Consider the following 24,240-nt stretch of genomic DNA (forward strand, 5'->3'; position numbering starts at 1 on the left):
CATCTGATGTTCTCCCTTCTTACCTCCCTTCTTCCACAATGGTATACTTTCATTCTCAAGCACCCGAGTTATAAGAAATAATCAATATAGCTTTGCTCTCCTATTTACACTTGCTCTTCTATTCCTTTTACCCTTCTTCCTCTTTCTCTTCTTAAAACTCTCAAAGCAGAACTGATCTACTCCCTCCCCCCTTTGCCCCATTCTGGGACCTCTGCTTAATTTTCTCTACCCTTTGAAGACATTAAAGTTCTAGGGGGACGCTTGTTTCTTTTCCTTCTATCAGAATGTTAATATTACATCATCATATAGCTCTTTCTGGTTGCTCAAATAAATTTGCCTAGCTAGGTTTCCCTGGACTCTTATATTTGTATTTTTTAATAGCTTTTATTTTTTTATTCATATCTTATTTATTAATCATTATTTTCTCTCCCCCTTCCCCAGAAAAACACCACCGCCACCACCTATATAACAAAAATGCATAGTCAAACAAAACAAATCCTCATATTGGCCATATCAGAAAATATCTATCTCATTTTGCATATTAGTCCATCACACCTTTGACAGTAAGTGGGTATCATTCTTTTGGAAATCATGGTTGATGACTGCCTTGATCAGAGTTCTTAAGTCTTTCAAAAATCTTTTCTTTTTACAATGATGTTATTCATTTGTTCTTTTGGCTATTTACACCAATTTATTTGTTATCCCAGGTTTCTCTGAAACCATCCCCTTCAGTGTATCTTAGCAAAATAGTATTTTATTACATTCATATGCTATAATATGTTCAGCTTTTCCACAGTTGATGGACACCTCTTTAGTTTATAGTTCTTTGCTACTATAAAAAGAATCCCTATAAATACTTGTGTATATTGGGGAACTTTTTCTCTTTGATCTCTTTAGGGGTATGGGCCTAGTAGTTATATTGCTGCATTTAAAGGGTTTTCACAGTTTACTGACTTTTGGGCATAGTTCCAAATTGCTTTCCAGAATGGTTAGACCAGTTCACAGCTTCACTTGTTTTCCCGAAACCCCTTCCGCTATTTATCATTTTTCTTTTTTGTCAATATTGCCAAATTGGGTATGAGGTTGAACTTCAGTTGCTTTAATTGACATCTAATTATTAGTGATTTGGAACATTTTTTTGGTATAGCTGTAGAAAATTTGGATTTCTTTGAGAACTGTTTGTTCATATTCTTTAACTATCAATTGGGGAATAGTTGTTAACTCTTACAAATTTGAACCAATTCCATATGTCTTGGAAATGAGACCTTTTTTTAGAAAAACTTGTTACAAAGGTTTTTTTTTTTCCCTCCAGTTAACTCTTTCCCTTATAATCATATTTATATTGGATTTTTTTTTTTTTTGCAAACCCTTTTTAATTTTATGTATTTAAGATTGTCCATTTTACCTTTTGGGATCCTCTCTAGTCCTCGTTTAGACATGCATTCTTTCCCCATTCAGTATCGAATTGTTTTGATGATTAATGCTTTGTAATATAGCTTAAAATCTATTACTAAATCTCCTTTCCTACTTTTCATTATTTCCCTTGACATTCTTGATCTTTTCTGTAGGTGAATTTTTTTCCTTTTAGGAAATAATCCTTTGGTAGTTTGATTGTTATGGCACTGAATAAATAAAGAATAAAAATAAATAAAAATTACTTAAGATATTATATTGCATTTGTATGTCAGAGTTCCCACTCAGTTTTAATCTTTTCATCAGAAAAACTTGGAAACTCTGTTCCTTTAAAGGTGCATTCCATTCCCCCCACCTCTACCCTGTGGACTTATAGTCAGCTTTGCAGACTAAATTATTCTTGATTGTAAGTCTGCCTCTTTTGCTTTTAGAAATACTGTATACCAAGTTCTCTTCTTATTTTTAGTAGTAGCTGCCAGGTTTTGTGTCATTCTTACCTGGCCCCTTGGTACTAGAACTGCTTCTTTCTGGATGCTTATTTTTTTGCCCTCTTCCCCATTCCCACCTAACCTTGGAAAACAAACCCTTTTTAAGAAATTTGCTTGGTATTTTTTCATCTGTATAGGAGTTGTAGCTTTTGGCTCTGACATCTCTGCTGATTTTCCTTTTGGGATTTCTTTTAGGAAATGATTGCTGAATCCTTTCTGTACCTTACCCTCTGGTTCTAATTGATCTGGGCAGTTTTATTTATAATTTCTTAAAATATAGTGTCTAGGATTTTTTTTTTATGGTTTTCATGGAGTCTAATGATTCTTAAATTCTTAACTTGCTTTCTGGGTTACTTGTTCTTAATAATTAGGTCCCTTACATTTTCAGTTTTAAAAAATCTTTTGATTTTGTTCTCATATTCCTGAATGTTTCATGAAATAATTGATTTCTGTTTGGTCCCTTCTGGTTTTCAAGGCATACATTTCTTGGGTTAGTTTTAATTTTTATTTTCTAAGCCATTTATTCTCCTTTTCATTCTTTCCCCTAAGAGATTTTATTTCATTTAAAAAATATCTTCATTTCTTCTAATTATTCATATAGTCCTTATGGAGAATCCATTTTTTTCCTTTGAGTCATTGCTTGTAGTTGTTGCAGAGTTACTCTCTTTTGGAGAGAATCTCTAGATTTGCAATAATTTTTTATAATGGTCTATGAGAGTGCTAAGAATTGTACAGTTTGTGAACTTTGGCTTATAGTGAACTTACAGAAAGACATGAACAAAAGTTGCACAGGATAGGTAGACATGGCTGGATTGTGGTGAGCATAATGGATTCCTTTGTATATGTATGTAGTGGGATATGGGTTGGCAAGACTGTGGGCCTTGTTGTGGCTTGGGTTATGCCATCCAAGGACTGGCCTGGCCAAGTTGAGAGGTTCAACACCAGAAGATTTTCTACTAGCCATATTTTTTGCCCAAAGCAACCTCTACTAAGGGGTAGAAGAATTGGAAACAGCTTTACTGTATATACGTATTTATTAGGTTGGTCTATTGTAAGACCCTAGAGGGTACCATTAAGTCTATGTCATATTATACCATCTGGTTCTTGTGAGTGGTTTTTATTGGAATGACTTGACTGTTAAAATTGCATCTTTTTTAAAGGGAACCACATCAGAGTTATAGTGATTAAATATTGAAATTCTGAAGCATTCTTTTGTATTTGGTACTTTTGCCTATAATGTTTTTAAGGGATCACTAAAAGCTTTTTTTTTTAAGCATTCATTTTAACAATTTTGAGTTCCAGATTCTCTACCTTCTTGGTCCTCCCCACCCATTTAGATTTCAAGCAGTAAGATTCATATTATACATGTGAAATCATGCAAAACATTTCCATATTGAAAAAAAAAGGCAAGGAAAATAAAGGAAATAGGAAAAAAATATGATTCAAATTGTACTCAGATTCATCAGTTCTTTCTGAGTGTGGATAGCATTTTTAATCAGCATAATTCACAGGCATAATAGATTCTGTTCTAGTCCTTTATTTTCACTCTGTGTGTCTGTTTCAAGAGTGTTTCTTATAAACAACATATTGTTGGATTCTGATTTCTAAACCATTTTGCTATCCACTTCCATTTTATGGGTGAGTTCTTCCCATTCACATTGACAGTTATGATACATAGCTGTGTATTTACATCCATCCTGTTTTCTTCTGTTTATCCTCCTCAAAACTGTTTTACTTCTGACTCCCTTAATCTGTCCTCCCTCTTATCACATACTCCTTCCCTTTCTCTTATCCCATTTCCTTTATATTTCCATATTGGGTAAGATGGATTTGTGTACCCAACTGGGTGTATATTTATATTTTTCCCTTTTTAAACCTAAGATTAGATAAGAGTGAGGTTAAAGCATTGTTCAGCCCCTTCCTATTTTCCGCTCTACTGTAAAATTCTTCCTTGGATGCCTCTTTTATGTGAGATAATTTTTTCCCATTCTTCCTCTCCCTACCCTCTTCTCTCAGTACATTCTTTTTTTTCTTCCTTCCATTTTAATTTGAGATCATCCAAACAAAATAGACTCACACCCATGCCCTCTAAGTAGATGCCTTTTAATTGCCCTAATAATGATAAAGTTCTTGGAGATTATATGTATCATCTTCCCATTTGGGAATATATTTTAACCTTATGAAGTTCTCATGATTTCTTACTCACATTTACCGTTTTATGCCTTTCTTGAATTGTGTGTTTGTATATCAGATTTTCTATTTGGGCCTGATCTTTACATCAGGAATGCTTAGAAATCCTCTATTTCAATAAATGTCTATTCCACCACCAAGCAACCACCCACCCCCAGAAGACTGTACTCATTTTCAGTGTAGGTTATTCTTGGTTGTAATTCTAGCTACTTTGGCTTCCTGAATATCATATTCCAATCCCTCCCCCACTCCTTTATCATAGTAGATCTTCTGCCATCTGCTAATAGTGGCTCTACAGTATTTGCATTATTTCTTTATGGCGACTTGCAGTATTTTTTCATTGACCTTCCTGTGCCCAGTGCCCACACAGGGTCCCCTGTTATCTCTTTCTGACTGGGTGTCTGATCCCCTTACTGCCTCTGAGCAAATGAGAGCTCCTGGTACTACTACTGCTGCTGCTGCCGTTGTTACCATGGCTGCCACCAAGGCCCACAGCTAGTGTCCCTGCCATGCTCCTGACCAGTCCCCACCCCAGTGTCACAGACCTTTTTCTTCTCAGCTGGTGAAATGTCTCACCCCAAATTTTTGTTGGTTATGCCACTCCAGAATCCTATTCAATGGATTATTAATTTTTTTTGAAAGCAATTGGGGTTAAGTAACTTGCTCAGGGTTACACAGCCAGTTATTTTGTGTAGGTGTTAAGTATCTGAGGCTGGAACCGATCCCAGGGCTCCCGACTCTGGGGCTGGTGCTCTTACTCACTGCGCCACTTGGCCGCCCCATCAATGGATTATTTTAAAGTTGTTTGGAGGGGAATATTGGGAGAGTTCTCTCTATGCCACCATCTTGGCTCAGCTCTCCTCCATAGTGTTCTTAAAATGTATTGTAGATATTTTTTCAATTAAAAAGCATTTCTTTTGCTGTCTACCTCCCCTCAGTTGGGGGAAAAACAAACTTCATAACAAATATACATAGTCAAACAAAACAAATTTCCACATTACCTATGTGTCAAATTCTGTATCTTGAATCCATCGCTTCTTTCCGAAGAGGTCTGGGTAGTGTGCTTAATCACTGTTCCTCTAAAATCGTGGTTGAGCATTGTGTTGATCAGAGTTCTTGTCTTCCAAAGTTTTTTGTTATTTACAGTGTTATTGCATAAATTGTTCTCTCGCTTCTGCTCACTCACTCTGTTTTATTTCATGTAAGTCTTCCAGAGCATGGCCCAATCACATTCTTTTACATTTACGTAGCATAATTTGTTCAGCCATTCCTCAGCTGATGGAGAGCCCTTTAAATCTCTAGTTCTTTTCCACTATAAAGAGAGTTGTTATAAATGTTTTTTGTGCTTGTGCATCATTTCCCTCTTCATTCAATCTCTTTGGGGTATAGGCCTAGGAGTGACATCACTCAGCATGATTTGGGGTACATAGTATGCACAGCTAAATAACTTTTTTTTTTTTTAAGCAATTGGGGTTAAGTAACTTGCTCAAGGTTACACGGCCAGTTATTATTTCTGGGTGTGGTGCTGAGTATCTGAGCCCGGATTTGATCCAGGTCATCCCGACACTGGAGCCGGTGCTCTTACTCGCTGAGCCACCTGGCCGCCCCTAAGCAATTGGGGTTAAGTAACTTGCTCAAGGTTACACGGCCAGGTGTTTCTGGGTGGGTGCTAAGTGTCTGAGCCCAGGATTTGATCTCCAGGTGTTCTCAACACTGGAGCCGGTGCTCTTACTCGCTGTGCTACCTGGCCGCCCCTAAATAACTTTCAGACCTAGGTCCAGTTGTATTCCAGAATGTTTTCGTCAATCCTAGTCCCACCAGCAGTGCATTATTAATGTTTTCCCATTTCCAGTAGAATCTGTCATTTTCCTTTTTTGTCAAGTTTGCTAGTCTGATAGATGTGAAGCAGAACCTCAGAGATGTATTTAGGGCGTTCACTCAGCAAAAGGAACTTGTTTCAAATCTATATGGAACCAAGAAATAACTTGTGTGACATTGGTGTGCCCAAGTGTTACTTGGGACAGTGCTGTAGAAGTGACCCAAAGTAGCTCATATGTTGTCTTAAGCCTCCAGAAAGGCATAGTAATCTTGCAGTCAGGTGTAATATCTGAGGTGCCTGCTTAGTGGCATTCTCTTTGAATAACCAGCGCAGGAGCTCCGCAGTTCCTCTCTAATGTTAGGCCTTTAACAGCCTTCCTAAAGCCTATATATAGTATTTCCAAAAGTCACTAGAGGGCGCTCAGGTTGCAAGTGTCTGCTTTTCTCTGGCTCTGATGGACAGGTTTGGAGTTATATGGTGGAATATTACTCAGAATATTTTAAAAATGCAAACTTTATGGCTTAGGAAACCCCAGTCCATCTTTAGGCTTTCCTTTCTAGTCACAATTACCCCAAAAGTCCTTTCACACCCACCCACTCCTCTTCACAGAACTAAGATATCCAAACATAATGTAGCTTTATAGAACAGTGAAAATTGGAAGAAAGAAAAAATAAGTTAATTATTCTCACATAGCACTGTATTCTACCAGTCATCTTCTAACACTTCTCCTCTTTGCCTCTCAGTATTTCACATATAACCAGGAGGCTCCCTAATTACATTTGCCTGCAGTTGGTAGAAAAGAAATGTGTGTATTTGGGGAGGGGGCTGGGGTAGGAAATATGTTCAAGATCTTTGCTCCAGATCACAGGCTATTCCAGAGAAAATAAGGAGAAGATTGATAAGAAGCTCTCTACCCCCAGCACATATTTTAAGAGCTAGGAATCCAGGATTAATCTAGACTGCCTCCAAAGTTCAGTTCTGGTAGTCTTGGTTGTTTAAATATTGAGCTGTGGCATCAGCTGCAGTAATGGCTCTAGTTACACTGTCACTTTATGGAATCCTTATAATTTCAGTCTGCCAACCAATCAGAATCCTAGTATCTGTTGTATGCTCTTTCTTTCTCGGTTCACAATTTTTCCCAATTTCTTCTTTCCAACTCCTTTCCTCATATTAGGTGACTTCAACATATATATTGACTTTCCATCAAACACTAATACAAATTTTTTTTCCATCAAATACTAATACTAATATAAATACTGATACGAATCACTTCCTATGACTTACTCTTGCATCCCACCCCAGCCATGCATAAACTACACACACATTATCCTTGATCTGGCCATCACCCACAAATGCACCACCTTCATTTTCAAGAATTCCAAAATCCTCTTGGCTGACCATCATCTATGATTTTATGCCTTTTCTTCCACCTTCCCTTATCAAACCCTACGTTTTGTCTGCACTGTGACCTCCAGTCCCTTGATCCCTCCGCTCTTTCCCAGGCGATCTCCTCTGCACTAGTTCTCTTCTTTTGCAGAACAAGAATTGACAGCTTTCACCGTGAGCTCCATCTCGCTCTTCCTCATTTCCTTTCACACAGGTGTCTTCTGCTATTATCTCCTCCTTCACACCTCTCTCCCATGATGAAGTAGCCTTACTCCTTATCCAGGCTAACCCCTTTACTTGTTCTAGCAATCCCTCCATCCCATCTCTTCCAATAGATTGCCCTCTGCTCTGTCACTTACTTTCAGTCTCTCCTTGTCTATTGGGTGCTTCTCTATTTCCTACAAATATGTCCATGGGTCCTCATTCTCAAAAACATCTCTTAAGGCTTTTGTGGCTAAACTCCTTGAGAAGGCTGTCTGTAATAGGTACCTTCACTTTCCTCTCATTCTCGTCTTAACCCTTTATAATCCAGCTTCCAATATCCTTTTGCTGAAACTACTCTCTCCAAAGTTACCAGTGGTCTTTTCTCAATCTTTATTTTTCTTGACCTCCATCATAGCCTTTGGCACTGTTGATCATCCTCCTGTCCTTGATGCTCTCTAGGTTTTGGGGACACCACTTCCTCCTGGTTCTCTTACTTACATCACCACCCCAAAGTCTCATTTTCAGGATTCTCATTTGGGTCACTTCCTCTAACTGTATATGGGTTCCTCTGTTCTCTGTCCTGGACTCTCTTCTCTTCTTCTATATGTCTTCATAATGTTCTTATTAGTTCCCATGGGTTTATTTACCATCTCTATGCTGATGATTCTCATCTACCTGTCCTGCCCTAACCCCTCTGCTGACTCTAGTTTCATATCTCCAACTGCTTTTTAGATATCTTGAACTGGATGTCCAGTGGACAGCTTAAACTCTACATGCCCAAAATGGACCCCATTATCTTTCTCCCTAAACCCTCCCTTCTAAACTTCCCTATTACTATTAAGGGCAACACCATCCTCCCAGCCCCTCAGACTAGCTACTTATATGTCATCCTCTACACCTCACTTTAATCCCCCAACATTCAGTCCATTGTCGTACCTGTCAATTTAACCTATAACATCTCTTGAATGTGCTACCTTCTCTCTTATGATACTCTTGCCACCCTTGTGGAGGCCCTTCTCATCTCATATTTCAACTGTTGCAATAACCTGATGGTCTGCCTGCCTAAAGTCTCTCCCTGCTCCAGATCATCTTTTCAGCTACTAAAGCTATTTTTCTAAAATGCAGGTTGATCATGTCACACACACACACACACACACACACACACACACACTCAGCAAACTCTAGGGGTTCCCTCTCATCTCTAGAATCAAATATAAAAGCCTCTTTTGCTGTTCAAAGCCCTTCATAACCTACCATCCTCCCTCCACCTTTTCAGACCTCATATACCACACTCCCACCCACCTATTCTTAGATTTACTAACACTAGCCTTGCTGTTCCATGAAGACATTTTACCTCTTGGCTCCAGGAATTTTCTCTGGTTGTCTCCCATGCTTATGACACTCTTCCCTCCTCATCTCTGTCTCCTGGCTTCCCTGACTTCCTTCAAGTCCCAACCAAAGCCCCATCTTCTTCAGGAACCCTTTCCCAACTCCTCTTAACTCTGGTGCCTTCCTTCTGCTGATTATCTCCACATTATACTGTATATACCTTGACTGTACATATCTCTTTGCTTGTTGATACCCTATTAGGTTGTGAGCTCTTTGGGGGCAAGGACTGTCTTTTGCCTTTTTTGTATCTCCAGCACTTAGCACAATGCCTGACACATGGTAGGCACTTAATAAAATATTTATTGAATAACTGGCTGAGTCCAAAGTCAGTGCTTTTCACTCATGTTGTCATTAGCAGGATCATTTCCTGTGGAAGCCACCAAATCCTTCAGTTGGAAACTAAGTGGAAGCAGAAGGAAATATGAGGTAGTCAGTCCTGCCATAGTGGGCGGATCTTAGACCACCTCAGTCTATGGTACCATTTCCCTCTAATGGGACTACCTTAGGGCTGTAGAGCTTCCCTGTTTCCTTCTGTGAGAACTTTTGGGAAGAAACACCCACAACATTTGAAAATCTGATAACCTCCAATTCCATCGAAGAGGCAACATTGTGTAGTAGAAGGAACAAAGAATTTGGACACAAAATACTAGGTATCATTATCATACACAGCCCATAAGTGCTGTATAATCTTATACAAGCCACTTGGTCTTGGGTACCTCTAAAGCTCTGGGCATCTCTGTGTCTCAATGTCCTCATCTTTTCAATGGAGGATTTTCACAGGGTTTCCTTGGACTAGATCATTTCCAAGGCTGCTTCCAGTTCTAAACTCTATTGTATCTGACTGTGCCAGTCTCTAAGGCTCTCTTAGACTTACCCTTGTCCTTTTTTATGAAACAACAGAAAGAGGCTTTACTGAAGCTGAGAAAAAGTTTATTTTTCCTCTTAACAAAGTAAAAGCAAAGAAACAAGTGGGAGTACATCATTATAAATATCTATAAATATCAAGTGATAGACAAAAATCTAATAAATAAATAAATACTTTTACTTCCAAAGGAACACTTCTGGAAATTGTAAGGGGTTGCTTCTCTGCTTTTCCAAACAGAGGCCTCCCTGATGCTGCTGCTAGTACTATGGGGCTCAAACTGGTCAACTATAGAAGTGCTTCTTTGGTCTCCCATTCATTTCTCAGTGTTGGGACTCAACAGGGATGGATATTAGTGATTCTAAAACAATGAGTATATTTTAAAAATCTGCTGTGCACTACTGTTCGGTGTTGGGCATAGTTTTGTGTGTATTCCAGAATAGGGCCTTTACAATCAGCTTAAAAAGAAAAACAAGCAGAGGACTATTGTTACTCTAGAAAGTGTAATAGAATGATTCAGGCTCTACCAGTGAGAACATGATAGAAATGAAGGAAAGTAAACAGGAGTGAGGCCTTGTCAGAATCTCTTCTGCTGCTTGATATCATTTGTCTGCACCAACCACCTTAGGGAAGGATTTAGAAAAGTAGAGAGGGGCCTCAGGAAAAAAAGATTCAAAGTCAGAAATGGTAGACTGGAACAAGATCTAATAAATGAGGGTTAAGCTTTAACCAAGTCTAAGACTTCTAGAATTTCCTCCATATTTTGTGTCCTGTACTGAGTTTTCTTTGGCTTCATGTCCAGAAATCAGGACAGCCTTGGGGAAGTGAAGACTGATGGTTGTAGACTGATCCTTTATTTACTGTTTCTAGAGAGCTTAGGCCCCAAGACTGTTTACTAGGTGGTTTCTCAGGATTTGGGGTTGGAGAATCATGGGATTCTAGCTTTATAGGTCTCATCCTGATTGACAGAGGAGGAGGGGAGTGATGAAATGATATGGACCCAACAAAAAAGCAAAGATTGGCCCCAGGGTGGGCGAGAGTTTATCTGTCTACTGTAGAACCATATCTTAGTTTGCTAGTGTACCCCTTCCCACCATCCTCTGTTCTCATCTTGTTAAGCTTAGAGAAACCACAGAAGTGTGGTGATTTTAGTGTGAGTGACTCAGCCAATTTGGAGTTAATGGAAGGTGGTGGGTGATGTTTTAAGAAACCCACCTTTAAGGGAATGCTTAAGCCAGTGCAGCAGGAGGGAAGAAAGCATAGATTCCTAGTCCATTAAGAAGAAAAAAGATAACAGTTCTCACTGTCTTATATTCCCTTGTCCTCTTTGATTCTTTCTCCAGATTTCCCACTAATTATCAATAGAATCTAAACTCTTTGAAGGGAGATGGTTTCCTTTTTGCTTTTGTATCCCTGAGGCTAAGTACAGTGCCTTAAAAATAGGATCATTTATTAATTATTGTTGAACTAAATTGAATCTGAGATATACGGCCTGGTCTAAACTCAGAACAACTTCAAGACTGAAATTGGCCACTGAGAAAGAGCCCCAGAAATCTGCTGAGCCAGAGAAAACCTTGGAACAGCTTCCCTCTATGCACATTAGCATTTTTATGGCCATCCAGAATAGTATTGCTAACCCTGGGCAAAGAAGTTTGTTAAAGACTTCTCTGAAGAGTTCAAATTTATTCCTATTGCAAAGGGAAGCTACAGACTGAACTGAAAGGCCTCAAATTAAGGTCAGCTTAAAAAAAATTAGTAGACTCGTAAAATACAAAGGTCCAGTGTTCTCCAAAAAGTTCATAGAGTGTTGATTTTTAAGACTGGAAATGTCTTAGCCTTCTATCTTTGGCTGACTTTTGCTAAGCTTGGAAGTAACCCCCTTGCTTAGCCCATGATGTAATAAGGGAGTGAAAAGCAACGTATGTTACCCTGTCAGGGAACTCTGGAATGTTTCCTGGTACCTTCTTGGTACCATCTATGGATATAATTTTTCATTATTAACCAACCTCCACTCATTTTTTAAAAACAACCTTTCCCAAGGGGAGCCTCCTAAAAAGGGCTCAAGGCATAAGATAAGGTTTACCTTATCAGGATAGTAACTTGTCATAAGCAAATAGAGAAATGGCTATTGATATCTCAAGATTATCCCTGGGGTTGGGAAACCAAAGGATTTTTAGGCTTATAGATCTCATCCTGATTTGCAAAGGAGGAGCATGATGAAAGGGTTATAAACAGAAGAGGAAAGATGGCTTTAAGTTGGGCAGAACTTGGCCATCCACTGTAGGACCAAGTCGTATTTATTTTTCAGCTAGTGCACTCCCTCACCACCCAGCATCTTCTATCCTTCATCTTAAATTGGAAGTCACAGGAGTGATACTATTAATATGGCAAAACCCGTTGAAGGCAAAGCCTCTAATAGATGATTGAAGATGAAGGGGGCCCATCCATATTAGGGTCTTGATGGGAATGTCAGGTTCAGGGATACAAAAGAGAGCAGAACTCTACCACTCAGTCTAGGGATGAGGTCCTAGGTCTTAGCACAGTATTCCAGGCTTAATTCCCATGGGGGTCCTAAGATGGGAAGGGGCCAGGGGGGAAGTTGATCTCTCCCTTGTTCCTTAAGGTTTAAAGAGTTCTGGGCCCTTTAAAGATGGCCTAGCCGCTAACAAGATGAATCAGGAATGGCTAAAAGGGATTTTATTGTAGTCCACTTAAGCAGCCTTGGGAACATGGAGGCATCTCTCCAGACTCATCCTGCCAGGGTAGGGCTTCAGCCGATTACTGTTTCTGAGTACTTCCAGAGGGTCGTCATCTACTACACTGTTCTCTTCAGCGCTGTGGAGTTCCTGGGAGCAGGGAGTCACCCTTGGTCGGGGTTTCAGCACATTCATTGGGTCCAAGTCAGGACTGTTCTCAGCGCTCCTGGTGTGCCGGTGGGGTTCGGGTGTGTTGAAATGGATTATGGGGATCTCATTCCTCCGAGACAGGAACTGGGAGTAAGGAGGCGGGTTCATGCCTGGTAGGAAGGCCCTCTTTGCCTTGCCAAGGCTGATCAGGAGGTTGTTCTGTGGAGAGTGATAGATGTCATACCCATTTTCTAGTGTCCGGTGTTTGAACCTGCAGCTGTCTGGGCTGAAGAAATGCTGAAAGAACAGAGAAGGATCAGGTGAATGCTGGCTTACTAACTCTTTTTCCAGATTCAGGGTCAACATAGAAAGTGTCACATTTTATGAATCACCTTAAAGCCTACCAAGCACTTTCCCTGAAATCCTGTGAGGTAATTAGTATAAGCATTAGACCCATTTTATAGATGAGGAAATGGAGGCTCACAGATGTTATGTGACTTGCTGATGGTTGAAAAACGATTAGGGTTGGAGGTGTTCCAAATGCAAAGCACCAGCTCTTTGCAAGATAGGCTTGAGACCTTATGATAACTTCCCAGTTGTAACATCAGGCCATTTGGATTTATAAAGAAGACAGAACTTCTCGAACTTAAGTTGCAGGTAGTCATGAAGACAAGGGCTACAGAGTTCCATCGTTATTAAGTAGTGTTAACAGCAGCAAGCCAAGTTCTATGATTAGAGAAAACCATTCTCTTCCTGTCTTGAATATGTTGGCCTCATCCTTCCACTGTTGGATCTGCTGCAGGGTTAACTAGATTACAGGTGTGTATTCAGAATAGGTTATTTGTCAAGATCGAGGGAGTAATTACCTTGGATCCTCAAGACCATTCTTTCTAAGGTATTTGAGTGTGTTGTCCCGCCGCCACCCCCCCCCCCCCCAAGCTCATTGTGTAAAATTAATTGTAAAAGCTAACACTGGACATCCGTCAGGTTCCTCCTGTCTACTTTACGACAGAGCCAGCTCACTGAAGCAGGTGATAGATGAGGAAACCCAGAGGGGAAGCTTGTAAAGTAGTATTAGATGGCAGGAATTGAGCAAGAGTTCTGTTGTCATGGTCCTCCCCACCCAGGAAAAGGCTGGGGGTTAGGGAGAGAAGGAGATGTGGGACAGGATTCTAGTTAAGGAAACTGAAGTAATAATGTGAAAATAACCCACCAAACCAAAGTAGAATCTTCCCGTTAGATCTTTGGAAAGGAAAGGACAGTCTTCTGTAGGCAAAGGTCATGGTCTATTTTTCTGTATCCCTTTCCTACCTCCTGGCACTTCCTTTCACTCAACTCCCAGGCAGTCAGTGTCCTCATGCTTCATCAGGCTGCCCACAACCACCCCCCACCCACAGAACCCCACTTAGGGTTGCTATGCCCAGAACTCAACCATGCTCTAAAATTCCCACCTCCCCTTCCCAATGCAAACTATTATTACATGTTAAAATTCCCATTCCTTCAAGGCAGTTAAATTATTTCATCCTAGGACATCCAGACATATCCTCCTAGAGGGATTTGCATCTTAAAAGTGTCATCTACTTAAACAATTGACAGCTGGACAGGGAGATACAATGACCCAGAAGTTATATGTAGCAAAGACATGATTCAAATCTAGCATACTTGACCACGTGCCATACTATCAAGGAGACTGGAAGTGTAAGTGGCAGCACAACTAACAGTTATTGCCCCTAGGTAATATAGAATCTGTTGATGGTGTAACTTCTGAGTTTAAATCATTCAATAATTAGTTTCTTGCACTTGCACAAATCCTTTGGTTGAAAAAAGAAACAAGCCTGATTTGGAAATGAAAGAAAGTCTAACTGAATCTGTCACTTGCAGCTCCCTCATATTATAGATTTGGTTTTCAGTCCATTTGCTCTGTGGGATGCCAGATACTGCCACTCCAGCTGCATTCCGCCACGATTCAGCATCCTAAAAGTATACTTAATTATATGGAATAGGATACCAGAGTTGCAAAATATCTTTGAGGTGGTCTAATCTATCCCTCTTACTTAACAGATAAGAAAACTAAGGCTTTATAGGCTTAATCACTTGCCTTTTTGTAAGAGGAATAGTAGCTATGAATCAGATTCCTTTTAAAAGGATGGATTTGGATCCAGAATCCTTTGTTCTGTTGAACTTTAGGTATGAGGTCAGACAGTACCTGGGCAAACCAAAGATCCTAGTGATCCCCCCTGAGGCTTGCTTTTCATTTTTTTATTTTAGTTTTTATTTTTTAATTTATTTTATTTTTTTTGCTTTTTGGAAGGCAAGTGGGGTTAAGTGACTTGCCCAAGGTCACACAGCTAGTTTCTGTGTTAAGTGTCTGAGGCCACATTTGAACTCAAAACCTCCTGACTCCAGGTCGGTGCTCTATTCACTGTGCCACCTAGCCGCCCTGAGGCTTGCTTTTCAACAAAGGAAAATAGAGCATTGAGATAATTCAGTTAGATTCCCCACATTTTAATGGCATCAGCACCTTGGTCTGGGAAGAGGTTCCAAGGGAGAAAGCAGGTCATCAGAATGTAAGTCAGATAGAATCATTCCATTCTAGAATTCTGTGGTTCTCTCATAACAACCTGCAAGCCATGACCAGAGTCCAAAAACTCACCGATCCGAAGATGTCACCCCTGAGGTCCATACAGAGATACCTCCTGCTCATCACACCAGTTATTATGACTAGTCCGGCGTCCTCTGATCTGATCATCAAGGCACCTGTTGAGAAAACCATCTGAGATCAAAAACTTTCCACATGACCTCATTTCTCCCTTCACACAAGCCCTAAAATGCTTTCTCTTTTATGAAGCTTTCCATGGTTGATTAGAAAAAAAAAAAATTAAAAGAACCCATCTCAACACAATACACCTGGTAAAATTGCAAGCAAGGGACTTTCCCCAATCTCCTTTGATTCCCTTCCTTCTCTTGATTGTCTCCAGTTTTTCCTGTGTTTATCTCATCATACATCATTGTTTGTACATTCCCCCATTAGATTGTGAGCTCCTTGAGATCAGAGACTGTCTTTTTTGCTTTTCATTTTTATCCCCAGCCCTTCCTACAGTGCCTGGAACATAATAGGTACTTATATGTTTATTGACTGTTAGCAAGACAATTCACCTTAATAAGGATTCTACCCTTTTCAGATTTTGGAGTAACCCATTTGCATTTTGCAAAAGTGCAGACTTTAGCCAGTGTTAAGGAAGTATATGCCTTTAAAAGATGTGGAAAAAGTTCTACAAAAAAATTAATGGAATGATAGTGGCTGGCCCTATGCTGATAGAAGGACCAAGTCACATACCTACTGGCCTTTTAAAAGCTTGAGTTAGTTCAGAGGGGTTAGGAAAGAAGAGATCCATCCATGGAGGAAGAACTCAGCTCTTAAGAGGGACTCCTCTAGTACCTTTTCCAAAGTGTGTGTATAGGTGTGGGGCTGGGGGTGACATAGGATTCCTCTCTTATATGCATTCCCCACTCTCACTCCCACTGTCAGCAGTGGCATCTTGCAATATGGCACCTCAGTTAATAGGGACATCATGCAAGGCTGAAGGCCCGTCTAGAGAGTCTGGCTCAGAGGCAGCCTGAACTGTGGCAGGCCGCAGATGACTTACCCAGCAGAGACAAGGCCAGGGGAAGCAGACTGACACCACCAGGAGAAGAAAAATGATACAAGGACGATGCAACAACAGAGGCAGTATGTGTGGCTTTGGGCTTTTGTGTTCCAGCTCTGCTGGAATGTGCGCTGTGGCTTCCCACTGCTACCGTGTATGTTAATGGGAAAATGCACCGAAGGCTCATTGGAACAGCCTTTCGTCACTGCTCCGTAAGCAATGCTATTTCAATAAACAAGTTTTGTTGATAAACACGCTTTTGTTATTTATGGTTTTTGACTGATTTTTAGATAGAGGAATGTGGTCAGAATGGGGGGAAACCCACTGCACACATGTCTGTCACAGTTTTGCTCAGCTTTTCCTCAATCACTAGGCTCATGGATTGCTTCCAAGTTTTTGTTGTTTTTTAAATTATGAACAATCCTGAGGCACTTCCAGCTTCATTTACAGTGCTTCTGTTGGTGTTCTTTTAGTATATTTTTCTCTTATTGTTTCTGCTGCCTAATGATATATTTTTTTTCACTTTTAATTCTTTTGAATTAATTTCTTCATTTTGGATTGTTTTTTACCCTAAAACAATTTTCTTTGAGGGTTGGTAGTGTGTGTCTCTTTTCTTCTTTTTTTTTTTTGGAGGGCAATTGGGGTTAAGCAACTTGCCCAAGGTCACACAGCTAGTTTTTGTGTTAAATGTCCGAGGTCAAATTTGAACTCAGGTCCTCCGGACTCCAGGGCTAGTGCTCTATTCACTGCGCCACCTAGCCGCCCCTAGTGTGTGTTTCTTTGTCAGCATTTTTATAGCTTATTTTTAAAGGGGATTTTTGAGGAAGAAGGGCTTTCTTATGAGACTCTATCCTGAATGGTGAGCTCAGGTTTTTAAAGTGCACTAAGGCCTAGCAACATAGATTCTGACCTGGAAGGGACCTTGGAGGTCATTTAGTTCAACCTACTCATTTTTACAGATGAGGAAATTGCAGTCCAAAGAGTCATTATTAATGTCAACCTGATGGAATTATATGATGTTGGCCAAAGAACTGGCTACAGGATAGCCACACCTTTGATGGTCTTTCAAAAGCCAGCTTGGGGGACTCATTTACCTTGAAGAAAATTCACTTTCCCCCTTTTCCCTTTCCCTCTTATATAAGAAGAGGGAAATGGAAATTTCTTCTCCCTTTCCCCACCGCCATCATTTCTGTCTTACAGCAGAAACACATACAAGTGTCCAAAGAAGCCCAGCTTCAGAGTCCAATCAAATAGAGAGAGCCTGGTCCACTAATTTAGGTTGGAGATTGGAGTGAAATGAGATACTCTTAGAGTATCTGATACTTAACAAAAGGTTTGCCTAGTCATAGTAGAGGAAAGATATTCAGAAGAAATACAGCACTGATCAGTCAGTTAGGTAAAGCTTCCCTGTCTCTATATTGCCTACTATGGCACACAGTTCTGAAAAGAGGAGCCAGATGATGATTTGTGCCCTGATTTTTGTACTTGTCAGTGGCCTTGGTCTTTGGTCCCCTAAGCTAATTAAATCCACAAGACAATTTCAATACATCACAAGGGAAAACCAACCAATCTTGTATGGTTAGAGCCTGAAGAGCATTGCTTCTTACCACAGTCTGGTTCCTGGAGCTGGGACCCTGTTGCTCAGGAGATGGTAGGCCTCAGTGCTAAGGCTGCAAGAGAACAGAACTGTGCGGGCTCCTGTGATCCCAGGACATGGCTTCCAGTTCTTTCCAAAAGTACATTGCCATGCCCCAAGGGCCTGGTAGTAGTGGCTTAACAAGTAAGTTACCTTGGCCACGTTTTCTCTACATGGATGCCTCTGCTAGTAAACTTTCTGTTGGCCCTTCTTCCCATCAGCACAAGGTTTATTTGTGGAACAGTGCCCCATTGTTATGGAGGAGATGTTTTGTTGTTACTGTCCTTTATTATGCAATTTCATTACTATAAAAATTATTCCCTTGTTTTGAGCTAAATTTTTTCCTCTGCCTGACTAGAGACAAATTAAGTAAATATACCACTGGAGCTCATGATCTGTTGTTTTAGAAGTAGGGACCCACAGTAGAAGAGCTTCTTTAAAGATTCTTCTTTACAAGTTAACTAATGTTTAATGTGAACGTATTTGTAGAAACTATCTGACTGCATGCCGCCATGGGTGGGGCGGGGAGGAAGGAGGGGGAGAAAAGGTGAAACTCAAGGGATTGTGGAACTGAATGTTGTAAACTAAAAATAAATAAATAAATTTTAAAAAGAAAAAAGGAAGAAGATGCAAAAAAAAAAAAGCTTAATCTGCAAGTGTGAGTTTGGGGGCAGGGGTGGGTGGGAGAGAGTGTCCAAAGAGGGTGTTATGGAAGTATCGTCCTCATTTTACGAATAAGGAAGTTGAGACTAAGCAGCATTAAGTGACTTGCCAGTGAGTATACTGCAAATCCCAAAATCAGAACTTTAACATCTCCTGACTTTCAAAAACCTTTCCCCTACGTGTTACTGCTCTTCTGCCCATTTGCTTATGTTCTTCATATTTATAGTAGTAACAATTGTAATTTAGTCAATGTGATTTATGTAAACAGTAGTTTACATTGTGATGAGCTGCTCACTTTGTCTGGCCCCAGACCAGACCATGTTTCTTTTTTTTTTTGCCTTTTGGAGGGCAGTTGGGGTTAAGTGACCCAATCCTTGCCCAAGGTTTTTTGTGTGGGTGTTAAGTGTCTGAGGCCAGAACTGAACTTGGGTCCCCCTGACTACGGGGCTGGAGCTTTACTCGCTGCACCACCTAGCCACCTGGAACAGACCATATTTCACTTTTGTATTCCAGTCATTCTGTCTACCAGGTCATCTTGCCATGTCTCTCTGAAGCTGGTGGCCCGCATCTCTCCACATGAACTAACACTCTCCATGCTAGGTCTCTGTACCAGACTTATAGAGTCCATTTCACCAGCCCTAGAAAAAGTTAATGCAGTTAATACACCCATTGGTGAAATGCTTACTCTGGGGCCTGGCCATCTTGATTGATGACTAAGTGAATGAGAACTTCCACAGCTAACTTTATTTAGATGTCCCCAGATCCCAGGCCAGACAATGCTTCACTTTTATATTTCAGCTGTCCATCCATTCAGGCCATATCGTCATCTTCTTTGCCACAGTATATGTTCCCTGCCCTTCTTTCTACTTCTTATTCTGAGCATAGAAATCAAATGCATAGTACTGTTCCTTCTGGAAAGGCACTAAAGTCAACATAAGACAGCTCACGGTCTTATGGATCAATTCACTATCACTGTGACTCCCAACATCAAAATTCCCTTCCCATGTCACCACTTCCCTAGATGCTTTGTCTGTCCCTATTAGAATGTGAGCTCTTTGAGGTCAAGAACATTCTTACTTTTATATTTATATCTCTAGTTATGGCCAGTGTCTGGCATTCATTGTATAATGCTTTTCAGTTCGCAAAGTATTTGCAATCCATTTTATCTCGGATGTGTCAAGAGAGCTTTAAGGCTCCACTATACCTCAGTCAACACTCATGTTACCTTGGGCAAACCACTCAATTCTCATTACTGGTTATCATACAAAAGCTAGATCATCACTTGTCTGATGTGTTGGAGAAGGGATGCTTCTTCATGTATGGGTCAGATGCAGTGCCCAGTGAGGCCCTTTCCAGCTCTGAAACTGTGATCCCTGCCAGACAGGGAGTAATCTGAAAAGCTCCCCTTTTGGGTAGTGTAGACTAGCCAAAGAGGAGTATTTGCTTTGGCAGAGAGTGTGGTCCATCTCGGAATACCTATGAGTGATATCTGGTGCCATCTGCTGGCAGTGATGGGCATCTGCATGAGGCCCTTACAAGGACCCTGCTAACTAAGAGCAGGGAGCTACACCTGGCTTGGCACCATCTTCTGTGAGCCCTCTAGAATCACAGGGAGATCCACCTAACATCCACCGCTGGAAGAAGCAGGGCCAGAAGGAGGGAGTTGTGTGTGAGCAAAGTCCTGCGTGGACCCTTAGGAGAGGGTCGTTATTTTCCAAGAATTCTGTTGTGTTACCTTTCGTTTCCTTTCTCCTTTCAGAAAAACTTCCTTTAATTCTGTGAACTGCAGCCTTGCTAGTGGGGACTTTCTCTTGGGATATGCTAGACTTGGAGTTAGGAAAACCTGAGTTCAACCCTCACATGACATTTACTGTGTGACCCTAGATAAGTCATTTAACCTCTGTCTGCCTCAGCTTCCTCATCTGTAAAATGGGAATCATGACAACACCTATCTCTCAGGGTTGGTGTGAAGGTAAAATGGGATAATTTGGTAAAATGCACTATGAAAATGGTAGCTACTGCTACTACTATTATTACTAACAATCTTCACCACCACCATCATCATCATCATTATTACCAGGCAGAGATTTTTGCATTAAGGGCTATCATAGTGAGAAAATCCTGAAAAGTACACCTGAGTCCTTCAAGGCATGGGGCACTTGGACCCAGACTCCACAGGGGCAATTCATTAAACCATTCTGCCTCCTGGCATATAATAAAGCATATGAATTTTTTAGAATGACAGTTCACACAAGAGGTAAAAACACCAAATATGTCACTTTTGACAAGGTATTTACCCTTTCTGATCCTTAACTTCCTCATCTGTAAAATGGAGATGGCCTGATGCCCTTTGTACAGAGTTGTTGTGAAGGTCAAATGAAGTCATAGACATGAATGAGCTTTGAAAAGTGAAAGATGTCTCACAGGGCTAGTACTTTGGTTCCCTAATTGTTGAAACATGTGCACTGATGCTTTTAGGACTAGAAGGTCTCTTTTGGAAGCTTGACCAGGTGTGGCAACAACATGCCTTGTGTCATCCTGTATAAAAGCCCACCAGAGAGGCAGGCAACATGGTACATGGGAATGAGAGTGAGCCTTGGAGTCAGGCCAACTTGGAGAGGCTCACCTGACAGCACCTTCTGTGAGCTCCACAGAATTTTAGAAAGATCTTCTGGCAATGGCAGCCAAAGACTCTTACGCAGGTAACTTCATGGCGTGCTGGGCAGTTAAAACTATGAATCACAGAAGAGTTGCCAAATCTATATCAGTAGATGTTTCCACACTGAGGGTTAACTCTACCAGTGACATCATGGGTCCCGTGAAAAAGAAGGGCTACAATGCTATTTATCATAAGGAAGTGAGATGAGCTTCTGAGGTAAAGCATCAACAAATTCTGTCAAGTGCTGTCCAATGTGAAGCCCCCAAGAACAAGCAGGATGTCCTTCAACAAACACTAAGTTTTTACTTTGTGCCACACAGCACTGTGCTAAACTAAGAAGATTCCAAAGAGGGGTTGTGTATTTATGCCTTACAAAACAGATGGGGGCAGCTAAGTGGTGCAGTGAATAGAGCACCGGCCCTTGAGTCAGGAGGACTCGAGTTCAAATCTGACCTCAGACACTTAATACTAGCCATGTGACCTTGGGCAAGCCCCTTAACCCCAATTGCCCTGCCTTCCCCCTCCAAAAAGCAAAAACAAATAAAAAAAAACAGATAAAGGATAATTGGAAAGAAAGTTTGGGTGTCTCTCTGAAGAGAAGAGGACCTCTCAATAAATACCAGCGCCACAATTTAAGCATGTTCAAATGACTCAGTGTTTTACTTACTGCTGATCCTCAACCAAGCATTTTATCTTTTCTGAATTTCTAATGCCCACCTAGAGAAGGGGTTTGAAATGCCTGGTCCCTCTTGACTTCCCAGGGAGTCTGATATATGTGAAAGGATTCTCAGGAGAAATAAAACGTCATGATGAAAGATAAAAGACACTAGGGAAATTCAGCATCGAAGAAAGAAAACTGGGGTAGAGGAAGAAGAGAAGGGGAAAAAGAGAAAAAAATAGGAAGGAGGAGGGGACATTAATAATGAAACGTATTTGAATCCACAAAAGAATTCTTTCCAGTGCCAAATGGGGAATGAGAGGAAGGGATATATAGTTCAGACTTTGGGAAGACTAACTTCAGTAGTTTTGAGACATATTCTACCAAAGAAGGCTTATAGGATTTCCTGTGGATGTTTTTTTTTCCCCTAAAGAGTAGCAGATCCAGTAAATCTTCCCTAATTTCAACCCTATCTTCCAAGAATTTTCAATTATCCAAACTATATGCACATACACAAGTGTACACACACACACACACATATATGCATGCTATATATATAGAGAGTGGGGTGGACATTGAAGGAAGCTTTACTAAGCAAATCCCTTTGTTCAAGTCGTTCCTTCATGTTTCGCTATAGATGCCTCCCAATGACTGTGCCTCTAGCCAGTCCTGCCAAGCTGGGAAGCACCATCCCAGTGACAGGCTGTATTTCTCTCGTTTGTAGGTCTAAGATGCCAAAGATCACAGAGGTTAGCCAGGACGATTGATTAATTTTTCAGCAATGGTAACTTATGAAGACCATGCATATCACACCAATGAGGTCTTTGAAATACTGAAATAAAACAAATTAACCATGTGAATAAGATCTCACGATCTTCTTAAGAGCTTTCCAGCTATTTGTTGGCCATTGTTATATTAATCACAATTTTTTGTTCGTTTGAATGATTCCATTTTTGGGAGCTGCTTAGCTACCTGGATAAGCTAATTTGTCTTGTTTTTTGGGGGAGGAGGGGATTTTGTCCAATTTTGTGACTAATCTATGTAGGGAACTCAAAGTGAGGAAATTCCCTCTGGCAGTGCAGAACAGGCTCTGGTTTATTTATAATCACACAGAATTGCCAGGTAGCAGTGAGAGGTTAGGAAAATTACCTGGTGCCACAAAGTCAGTACATGTCACATGTAGAACTTGAACCCGGGTCATGCGCACTAGGAAACTTGGCTTTTTCTCCATTATAAAAATGTCTCCCCACAGCCCTCATTTCACCTTATTCACGTTGGCCTCTTCACTGACCCAGCTCCTCTGAATTAATGATGTTTTCCTGTCTTTCAAGAATATTAGATTTTATCTTGCCCAAAGAAAGGGATAAATGAAACCTCAAACTTAAAATGCACAACTGCTTTAAATCAAAAGTACAATTACCCCTGCCTGCCCAGCAATTGCCTCTGCTAAAATATACTTATTTTATGGATATTCTGCATATGTTCATAATGTTCATGTTGTCTCCTCCCTTGATAAAATATAAGCCCTTTTGAAGGGAGGGACTGTTCATTTTTGTTTTCTGTATCTCTGATGCCTAGCATATAGTAGATAATTAATAAATACTGATCAATTGATTACTATTTCATATTTAATTCAATTCAATAATGATTTATTAAGTCTTTCTATATACAAAATACTAAAATAAACAATTCCTGCCCTCAAGGAGCTTACATTGACCTGGAACATTCAAAGAGCAAAAGACTGCATGATAGAATCAGACTGGGAAGGGGAAGCAGAAAACCTGGGTTTGAGATCCCTGGACCAGCTGACCTCTTAATGGGATTCTAAGTTTAAATTGTTGATCTATATAGAGCTCTTACCCTGTTTTTCATAATGTGATCCAAGATGTATTTTAACATCATTTAACCAGCCAGTGATAGACAATGAAAATAATAGCTTGAATTTACATTATTCTTTATGGTTTACAAAGCACTTTTCCTCATAACAACCTCATTTTCCCCATTTTATAGGAGTGGATATTGGCTCAGAGAGAGGAAGCTATTTGCCCAGGTCACACAGTTTTAGGAAATATTAGAGCCGGCATTTTAACCTGTTCTCCCAGGTACGTAAGTTGAACATGCTTCCTACCACATATCACACATGTAGCATTCCTACCCCCAACTTTTATTTTTCTTTTTCAGATGTAACATATTTGTGAAAAGTTTTCTTCCTAAAACACACCTCCATAGTTTCTTTGCAGAGGTGGCAGAAAATGGATATAAAATATCAAATACACTGGAAGACTTAGTTAATAATTCCTTCTGTTTTTTTTTCTGAAACTTAGTTTTTCTGAACTACCCTTCCTTCCTTCCTTCCTTCCTTCCTTCCTTCCTTCCTTCC

General features: G+C 40.4%; 1 protein-coding gene and 2 long non-coding RNA genes across 3 annotated transcripts in view; 2 read left to right on the plus strand and 1 right to left on the minus strand.

Annotated features, from left to right (window-relative positions):
- The window catches only part of LOC138171930 (uncharacterized), a 615,043-nt gene that overhangs the window by 25,560 nt on the left and 565,243 nt on the right, over window positions 1–24,240 (plus strand). The gene's annotated exons all lie outside the window — the stretch shown is intronic.
- Window positions 12,463–24,240, minus strand: part of FGF23 (fibroblast growth factor 23) — a 15,803-nt gene continuing 4,025 nt past the window's right edge. The window contains exons 2-3 of the mRNA XM_069101438.1: window positions 15,251–15,354; window positions 12,463–12,894 (exon numbers count right to left, since the gene is read on the minus strand). Of these exons, the coding sequence (XP_068957539.1) occupies window positions 12,463–12,894; window positions 15,251–15,354 (536 nt within the window). The remainder of the gene's footprint in view (window positions 12,895–15,250; window positions 15,355–24,240) is intronic.
- Window positions 22,840–24,240, plus strand: part of LOC138171870 (uncharacterized) — a 5,731-nt gene continuing 4,330 nt past the window's right edge. The window contains exon 1 of the long non-coding RNA XR_011170989.1: window positions 22,840–23,962. This is a non-coding gene — a long non-coding RNA (uncharacterized lncRNA). The remainder of the gene's footprint in view (window positions 23,963–24,240) is intronic.

This window comes from Petaurus breviceps, unplaced genomic scaffold, assembly GCF_028583685.1.
Source record: "Petaurus breviceps papuanus isolate PSGF00001 unplaced genomic scaffold, PetGlider_PUasm1.0 470, whole genome shotgun sequence".
In the NCBI taxonomy this organism is placed as follows: domain Eukaryota; kingdom Metazoa; phylum Chordata; class Mammalia; order Diprotodontia; family Petauridae; genus Petaurus; species Petaurus breviceps.